This window comes from Oryzias melastigma, linkage group LG6, assembly GCF_002922805.2.
Source record: "Oryzias melastigma strain HK-1 linkage group LG6, ASM292280v2, whole genome shotgun sequence".
Taxonomy (NCBI): domain Eukaryota; kingdom Metazoa; phylum Chordata; class Actinopteri; order Beloniformes; family Adrianichthyidae; genus Oryzias; species Oryzias melastigma.
The window spans coordinates 30,675,152-30,684,695 of record NC_050517.1 but is presented as its reverse complement, the minus strand read 5'-3'; the positions used below and the strand labels follow the sequence as shown (position 1 = coordinate 30,684,695).

Here is a 9,544-nt window from a genome sequence, read left to right as displayed (position 1 = left end):
TAACGGGAAATTTCGCATTCAAGTCAAAGAAAAGTTGCATTCAAAACAAATATAAATTATATTTACAGACATTTTAGAGGTAAACCTAAAGTTGTTTTCATAGTTTTATTCTTTTTTTATTGAAGTGTGCCTAACTTTGTCTCTGGTTATTTTGTGCCGTTTCTCTCGACTGGTCTGAGGTCAATTCCTCCAAAACAGCCTCAACTTTTCAGTTGTTGCACAATATTCGCTGTTGTCATGGCAACTATGAGTTTAATTCAACAATCTGTCAAAGTAAAAATCATGTAGGAACTTTTTATCATCTCACATGTTCATCTAAATGTCTCCATTTCATTTAGTGTTTCAGTTTAAAAATCTGCTTTTAAAATCTCGTTTGTGTTTATTTGAGTACATAAATATGAAAACTTTGATTTTATAATTCATGATGGTCCGAGTTTGGACGTCTCTTCTCTGTCTTTTCATTCTTCATTCTAGAAAGAAAACATCTTTAAAGGGTTCACTAACATTCTCCTTTTAGTCTGTTGTTTTCACACCATGTCACCTACATTTTTAAAGATTGCTGCATCAATTCTTCCAGTTTTTTTCATAATGTCAAATAAACTTTTACTATTTGTTTATCTTCTGTTTAATCAGGAAATTCCATGGAGATTCCAACAGTAAAACTCTCAATTCCATCCTTTATTTTCCCTCTTCTTCTTCTGGAAAAACAAGCAGGATTTTCCCTTTATCCAGTGTTTACCTTCAGTCCATCCTCGTCTTTTTCTCCGCGCTGCATCCCAGAATGCTTTGTACCAAAACGATCAGCTGATGTTCGCACCTGCCGCTCACTCAGCAGCTGCATCCATGATTTCTTAATATTCCTCCAAATCTGGATGAATCCTGGGATTAGGATGAAAACCTAAATTAATTCTATCATTAATTCTATTTCCGATTTCAAGATGCTGTGAAGAATCTGTGTTCCAAACCGGATTCAGAATCTGTTGGAACATGTTTACATACATGCAGTTTTCATTATGACGAAAGCAAAAAAAGTAGATTTTTGTTCTTTATCAGACTTCAACAGAGAAGAATAAAATATTTTCTGTGTTTTGTCTGAATTTGTGAATTCTTTTCAAACTCTTAGAATAAAGACAATAAGAGCTCTGACTGCATAAAGCGGCTCTAAAACCAGAAAAAGGCTCTAAAATCAGGAAATATTTGACTATAAATCACAATGAAAAGCTTCTCTTCAGAATAAGGGTTTTTCATCCACTTTTATTCTGAAATTAATTTATCCAAATGATTTCAATCATAAATATTTGATCTATTCTTCCAGGTATAATCTCCTCTAATGTAATGAGACTGAGAATAATCCAGCTTCCTTCATCTGTTTTTCATTCCTCACATCACTTTAAAGAAGCAAACCTTCATTTAGAGGAAAGCAGGAACGCTTTTGGAAGTGATCCTGAATCCATTTCAAACAGAAAAATTACCTGAACAGCAAATGCTCGCACTTTTCTTCCACAATCAACACCTTTCTTCAAGCAGCGTCTGCTTCTCCTCTCCGTTTCTTTAAAGCTTTGCCTCCTTTCCAGTTAATGCCTCAAAGAATTTGGGAGGAGATGCTTGCTTGAAGAATTTCTGAGGGAGTCTGCAGTGCGAGCGCTCACTGCCAAAGCTGCATTGTTGTAACATCATCCATGAAGGGGAAGAAGGAAAATCCCACAGGTGGTTGGTTGGTTGGTTGGTTGGTTGGTTGGTTGGTTGGTTGGTCGGTCTTTTGGTTGGTTGGTGGAGATGTCAGGGCCGACGCTGAAGCGCTCGCTCTGATCAGCATCAAAGCGGGAGGTTTGAAACATGGAATCATGAAATGGGAGCAGATGTGAGTCCTGGATCTCGTGGAGATCTCGTGTCTGTGTTCATCCACTGATTGTCTTTAAAAAATACCTTTGAAGTTCAGGGATCCAGCTGCAGGTGGATGGATCTCTGCAGGCCGTTTGTGCTGTCGGTTGGACAGATGTTCATCAAGTTTTGCATGAAACTCGAGGGTTTTTTTGTTGTTTTGTCATCGTGGATGAGTAGATTTGTTCTACATTGTTGTTTTTTTGATGGACACATCTGCAGTTATTCAACCAAAGAAAAATACAGCAAAAATGAGGAAGAAAAACAAGTGATTTGATGTGATGTTTGTGTGATGTTTTCATGGGAATTTCACCATGATTCATCATCAGAAAATCCCACCTGCTGACATTTGTTGAAGGCAAAATAAAGCATCTTTTTTTTGTTTTATTTTAATTTTTATTATACATTTGCTCTTTATTCACATAAAATAAAAATGAAAAATAAAAATATGTTTTCTTTGTAGATGAAAAGTTCCTCTAGAAATTGAAAGAAGAAAATGTTGCTCATTTATTTTTTGGCATTAAATCATAATTTATTAAGAAATATGTATCTGTTTGGTCAAATTTGGTCAATTAAACACAAAAATTCATATTTTCCCTACAATTTTTGCCCAGTTAAAATATATATTTTTAAATTCTGGTTGGTTTTATGTGGTTGTTTGATCTAAACTTTAAAGCATTTATCATAATAATCTTTTAGGAAATCATGAAAGTGAGTTTTTTTTATTTATGTTTTTTTTTTTTTAAATTAAGACACTTTGTTTTGTTTCAAGAAATTATATTTACGAGCCACAAATTAGGTTTTCAACAATTAACTTCAAAATATTTTATTTTATTAATTTTAAAATGTTTTAAGAAATTATTTTAAAGGTTTTTGGGGTAAATTATAAAAGTAGGGATAAAAGGTGAAAAACAAAACATGTGAAAACATTTTAAATCAAAAGGAAAAATACAAATAAATCAGATAAACAATTGTTTTTCAATTTTTGTTCAAACTTTAATTGTATTTGTTATTAAATCCCCAAACTGAACATTTAAATTGCTAATATCTTCATTTAAAATCTTGAAATGTTTTTTTTATATATATATATAATTGTTGTAAAGTGTCGTTTCCTGCTGCAGCTGCTGACCTGTTCCTGCAGGGTTGTTGGTTCTGGATGTTTTCTTTTCACATACCTGCAGAGATCTTGTCTGCTTCATCTGCAGCTTTGTTCCTTTAGGAAAAGATAAAAAAAATAAAAAAAGATCTTCTGATGGAGTTTAGTTTCACTTTACAGGTCAGAAGCATTACAGATGCTCTACGTGAAACTGTTCTTTTATTAATATTTAAATAAATTTGTGTGACTCAAATTTACAGGAAAAAGTCTGATTTTTATTTTATTTATAAGTGAATTCATAAATTAAAGTCCCATCTTATTTGCATTGCTTAGCGATGGGTTTCCTGATGACTTTTGATGGTTGATGTAAAGTCGGGGCTGCTTCATTCGTCACCTTCCTTCCCGCGTGCAGACGCAGAGATGCTGTCATTTCTGGAGTCTGTTTTTGCCTCACTGCGCCAAATTCCCCTCCGACGCGTTTCTGGGGCTGCGTGCGCGGCGGCTGTCGCCGTCCCGTCCCCGCGCTGTGTCGGTAACAGAGGAGGAGGGCGGCGCGCGGGCTCTGTCATTAGCGGGGGGTGACTGCGTGTGCGTGCTCGCGTGCGCTGCGGGTTTTAGCTGAGGAAGGTGCGGTGCTCGTGCGTCACTGGTCGTGCAAAAATTGACCGCTGCTGTTTGTGTGCACGAGACGAACTGCATTTTTGTGGCATCATTATTGAGAATTGTGGAAAAATTAGCATTCAGTCAGAATTTATTGATGGATTTTATTTTTTTATATATTTTTTTAAGTATTTTGTAACATAAATGTGTTTCTTCCATGGTTCTTATGCTACAGAATCGCCATTAGAACCCAATAAAATTATTTTTTTTGTTTTGATCCAATTTTATTTAAAATATAAGATTTTAAAACTTGCATCTCCTCCATCCCATCACTTTTTGCAGCGTGCTGCGCATTTTTTCCAAACTTCTCCACAGATGCGCAGTTGGCGGGGGGGTCTCAGGATCCCTGGTCGTTGGTAGAAGACAGGGTGTGCTCTGGTTTTATGCTGATGTGATAATTGAAAGCTTCCGGACACAAGAATGCGCCGCGGTGCGTCTGATCTCACCCAGAGGCGCGCCTGTCTTCAGAGCTGCAGGAGCGCGCGCGAACTTCACATGAGGAATTCCTGCAGAATATTTAGAAAGTTTCATAGTCGCTAAAGTTTGTGTTCAGAGAAGTTCAGCATTTTTTTTTTAATAAGAACGAATCTTATTTTTAGGGCGCATATTTTCCTTCTTGGTTTAAATAAAAAAAGCTTTTGAAATAATTTTGTAGAAATTTTATTATTATTTTTTCATCTTCTGTGAATGCCTCAAAGTGAAAGCAGCCGTTACCTGCATGTGTCGGCGGGAGAGCGCTGAAGGCGGGACTTGCAGGTGCGTAATTGCGCATCCTGTGGAGTTTAGAGGAGATAAAGCTCCGATCATCTGATCCCTGCTTTTTTTTTTTTTTTTGGCCGGACTCCGATAAGCTGCTGCTCAGCTTTTTAGCTCACATGTGTATTTTTAAAATACTTAATTTATAATTAATCTATCAAAGAAATGGTCGGATTTTGCGACTTTGCGCCCCAAATATATATATAAATATCATGTTTGTCCAAAACGTTCAAACTCGGAGAGAATTCGTTTTTCTTGCAGCAACTACCATATTTGGCATTTTCAACGATTTATTTTCTTTTTAGTGTGAAGTTTAGGACTTGGTGAAACTTTCATGACTTGGCAACATCCTTAAAGGACCGAAACTGGCAAATGACCGCCAAAGTTTGGGGAGGAGAGACAGACAGGAAGGTACAGATGAAGTCTGCCCAGTAACAATCGCTGACGAGCTATTGGCTATGCAAATAGACTGACAGGGAGGAGGAAAAGAACTTAGACTGGGGGATAGAAAAAAAACTTTAAAGAGACATTTACCCCACTTTCTCCAACATATTGCTACAAAGCCAAGAAGCTGGAGAGCTCGGAGGACTCCCCAGCCTTCCGTGCGTCCCCTCGCGCGCTGATGTCTTGCTTTGTGTCTTTGAAGTTGGCTAAGAATGGGACGGGGATTAACATATTTACCCATGCAGACTCTCTTTGTGACTGTATGTGAAGCCAAATCATTTGGCAGTTATTTTTTAATTATCTCTTCGCTGACTCCGTTTCCACCTGCTTGTTTTTCCATGTGAATGACAGCAGAAGTCTGCTTAAAAAAGTGATTAAAGCAGGAGTTGGCTGATTCCACTGGATGGAAGGAGAGCTTCTGTGTCATCTCTGCGTTATCTTTAGGAGGAGATCATGTCAAGAAGAAGAAGAAAAAAGGCAACCCAGTCGAAAATTTCCTAGAAAGTTATCTCAAGAGCCATAAGCTGTGGTTGCTGTAAAAAAAAAGAAACTGCTCAGTTTGTGTGTGCGCTGTGCGCATGTGCGTGTGTCATTGCGGGTCGGTGGGTGGGTGGATGTGTTCTATCTGGGCGCGCTTGCGTGCATCTATCTCCGTGAGTGAACGTGCACAGTTTGTGCAACTTTGGTAACACTAAAGTTGTGTATTTTCACCCCAATAAAAGAACACAACAACATCACAGATGAGGGATTTGGACCCATTTGGATCATTTTTACGCAAAAATGACGCATCACATCAAATAAAAATGTGTACAAATAAGTACCTGAATGCACCAAAGTGCGTCGCAAACGTCCAATTTACGCACAAACGTGTTATAAAATGGAAGTGTTGCTTCTAAAGCCACGAAGTGGGAAGTAAAAATGAAGAATTGGGCTTAAAAGTTCGCTTTTCTCCGCCTCTTTCTGCGTTTAAACCCAAACTTTAGCAGCTCGTTGTCTTGCTCACCAAGACATAAAGAGGGGCAGGGGTGCTGCGTCTGGCCTATACAGAGGTAATGAAGAGAATTGCGTCAGTGGCGCACGCAGGCAGGCTTGAAATGCGCCAGGCGGATGAAAAGTAGAGGCGCACTGAGGGGAGAGAGGAAAAAAAGTTCTCAACAAGGAGAGGCAGGACGACTCTGCCGGAGCCCTGCAGTCTCGCTTTTTATGCCTCGAGAAGACTCTTCCTGCCACTTTCTCAGCCTTTCCGCGCCGCAGCTCCGCGTTTCCGACGGACAAAAGCGACTTTTTCGCGCAAGTGAAGCGGCGGCACCATGGAGCTGCTCTGCCTCGAAATGGAAACCAACATCAGAGCCCGACCCGATCCGAACCTCCTGTGCGATGACAGAGTCCTGCAGAGGCTGCTGACCATCGAGGAGAGGTTTCTACCTCAGTATTCCTATTTTAAGGGCGTTCAGAAAGATATCCAGCCGTTCATGAGGAGGATGGTGGCGACTTGGATGTTGGAGGTACGAAAACACCAGAGCTGCTGCTGCTGCTGACAACTCTTATTTCCGTGCTCGACTTTAAAGCCACCGAGCTGCTGGTTCCACGCTGACGGTGATAACTGTACATTTCCATCTGTCTATATACTGCTCGGCTGAAAAGCCCTCAAGTTTAAAGTCCGGTAAAAAGAGGAGTGCGTTTGTGAAACTGCGATCCGGGATGTCCGCGACGCCACGCACGGGCTTTCTGTCGAGCTTTTTACGCGCCGTGCGTTCTCTAGCGAGGCGCCTGTTGATTTTTTAATGTTATTATTTGAGATCGGCTGAATATTTCCATGCACACGTATGCACTCCCCGATGCAAACTGCCCTGCGCTTCGCCATGTTGGTTTTTTTAACAGGAGCGCGTGCGCTTTCAACGGGGATTTACAGTGTCATAAACGCAATCCCGCCGCTGCACAGCCGTCGGGAATGACTAAAGAGGGTCTTGGGTGTCCGTCCAGCCCAGAAATGATGACTATGGGGGCTGCAAACATTTTAGAAATCTGTTTGAAATGTCGGAAGGGCGAGGGCCTGAGCTGCTCTGCAGGTCTTCCTCCCGTCGCGTCGCTTCTCTCCGGAATTATGCTCCATTTCTCTCATTTCCTCCAACATTTTCGATCAACACCTATATGTAAACAACCCAGACACTCTGCGCTTTATTTTCATGTAACTATAATCCAAATCCGACCTACCGGGTATTTTTTATTAATTTTTGAAATGATTATATCGGTTCGGCGGTGACGCACGTCGGAGCAGCCGCTCGCTGCTTTCCTCACATTTTGACATTTTATTCCTATTTCTCCTTCATGAATTCTCATTGGAATTGTCGGATATGATGTGGAAGAAGTGGAAGGACATTATGGTGTGAAAAAAACTCATCTAGATAATTTTTTTATATTTTTAATTATTTTATGAAAATTTGACGAATGAAAAAAAACTTGTTTCCGTGTCGCTGTCGGGGAGTTTTTTTTTTCAGACTCGGCTGATTGTGACTTGAATTCGTTTCTTAGAGAATGAAGTGCAAGAAGACGACTCTTGACAGCCAGCGGAGCTGATTTAGTTCGTTATTTGATCATTTAGTGAAGTTAATTAATGCAGATGCGATGGCGCAACAGTTTTGGGTTGGGTGCACATTCTTGGCTGTGCCCCAAATGTGTGTGTCATTGACTTTATTTGTGCTCTTTATGTGCTTTTGTTTCTTTGCACCAACAAAGTTTTATCCATAGATGTGGAGAAGCAGTCATGTGACCTCATGGCGCTGCAAATTCTCACCGTTGCCTCGTTGTGTCTTCCCTTTCTCAGGTCTGTGAGGAGCAGAAGTGCGAGGAAGAGGTTTTTCCTTTGGCCATGAACTACTTAGACAGATTTTTAGCCATGGTACCAACCAAAAAGTGCAACCTGCAGCTGCTGGGAGCAGTCTGCATGTTTCTAGCCTCCAAACTGAAAGAGACGCGTCCATTAACTGCAGAGAAGCTTTGCATCTACACAGATAACTCCATTAGACCACAAGAGCTGCTGGTAAGCATCTATTCAATCATTCTGTGCGCATCTTCCTGCTTTGTGCGTAAAAGGCGCAGTGTTGTTTGTTTAAAGTGCTCCATTTGCGCTTCTTTAAACCTGCCAACCTTGGAGTCTGCGCTGTCCACGCGCCACTTTGTCATCCAAAGCGCATAAAGAGCGAAAGCCTCGCGGTGGGTGATGGTTCCACAGGGGGCTCTCTTCTGTGTTTGGGCTCCAGCCTCCGCGGAGGGCTGTGCGGTGGTCTCCATCGCCATCTAGCGGCAGATATTCGCACAGAGCAGTGAGGTCAGCTGAACTCCAGCCAAAGCTCTGACTGCGTTCCTGTCAGCCAGAGAGGGGGAGTCATGGAGAAATGCAAGTTGGGCTTTTTACAGTTTGCTTTCATCTTAAAATAACCGCAGATGTACAAACGTATGTTATGTAATGCTCGACTGTTTTCTGTATCTGCAAACATTTTTGGTTGCAGGTTGAACACGTGACTCAGAGGGAACTCTAGTTGTGCTCATTTGATGCAGTTTGTCGTATAAAAGCAACACAATCCCACCATGTTGGGAGAGCGACCACGTATCAGACATGACTGACGGCTGCTGGTCACTTTAGAGCCTAAACATGCAGCAGATTTGCATGAAATGGTCTCGGCGAGTCTATCTGGTATTTATGTTCAGGCTGAGACGAGCCGGCAGTCCTTGAACTGGTTTGCTGCGGCCCGCTTGCTGTGTTTCTGTATAAGGCAGTATTTTGGCTGACGAGCAGATACAGGAAACAGAGATCAGCTGCTGAGGGCATGTGTTCGTTTTTGGTCCTCTTCTTTGGTAACAATTTCTTGTAAAGGGAACCGCAGAAAAAGGTGTGACCAGAGGAAGGTGGAAGCAGAAGGAAGTGGGTGCCTCCCTGCTTGCCACTCTGTCAGCACAGTGACTGTGTTGCAAGGTTTCTGCCTTCGCCGAGGCCTCAGATGTTTCTTTGTCGCCATCGGTGGTGAAGGATTTAGAGGTTTGGATGCAAAGACACCATATTCGCCATATTTGAATTTCTGCAGTGACAATAGAACAAATGGTCAAATAAAATCAGATTGATGCAGGCGGTGCAATGATTAAATCCACGCCAACTCTCCCTCTCTCTGAATGATTACATGAAGAACATCAAGTGACCCAGTCACACTGCAGAACCTTCAAAAATCTTCCCAAATGAGTCATCCTTCAATCAGCTCTTCCTGTAAGAGGTGAAAGTGTTCTGAGGATCAGTACACCCACCTAGTCCTGTCTTCATGTAGAGCAGAATGTGTCATCAGAAGTTCTGGAAATGTCGCTGATTGAGTAGAGACGTGATTTTTGATCGTGTCAGTAAGGCAGGAGGGTCAAACTCAATCATACGAGGGGCCAAAATCCCAAACAGTCCTGAGGTCACGGGATGAACTGGATAAATGTTTATTGAACACTCTCAAACGACAACTTAAAAACTTGAAAACTGTAACTTTTTAACATAATTATGAATAATAAAAATGCAGGAATATTATTCAGAATAAATCAACTTAAACCTTAAATAACTTTAAATATTTTACTCTCCATAAAAATATATTTTGTCAAAATTCTACAAGTTAGAAATGAGCTCAAGATAACATCGGGTCATTAATAACAATAAATAAAATGATCTGGAGGGCCGGA

At 40.9% G+C, this 9,544-nt stretch overlaps 1 protein-coding gene across 1 annotated transcript in view; it reads left to right on the top strand.

The window, feature by feature from the left end:
* Positions 1-5,779: 5,779 nt before the first annotated feature.
* Positions 5,780-9,544, top strand: part of ccnd2a (cyclin D2, a) — a 26,959-nt gene continuing 23,194 nt past the window's right edge. Inside the window, exons 1-2 of the mRNA XM_024281693.2 lie at positions 5,780-6,342; positions 7,662-7,877. Of these exons, the coding sequence (XP_024137461.1) occupies positions 6,148-6,342; positions 7,662-7,877 (411 nt within the window). The 5' untranslated portion in view covers positions 5,780-6,147. The remainder of the gene's footprint in view (positions 6,343-7,661; positions 7,878-9,544) is intronic.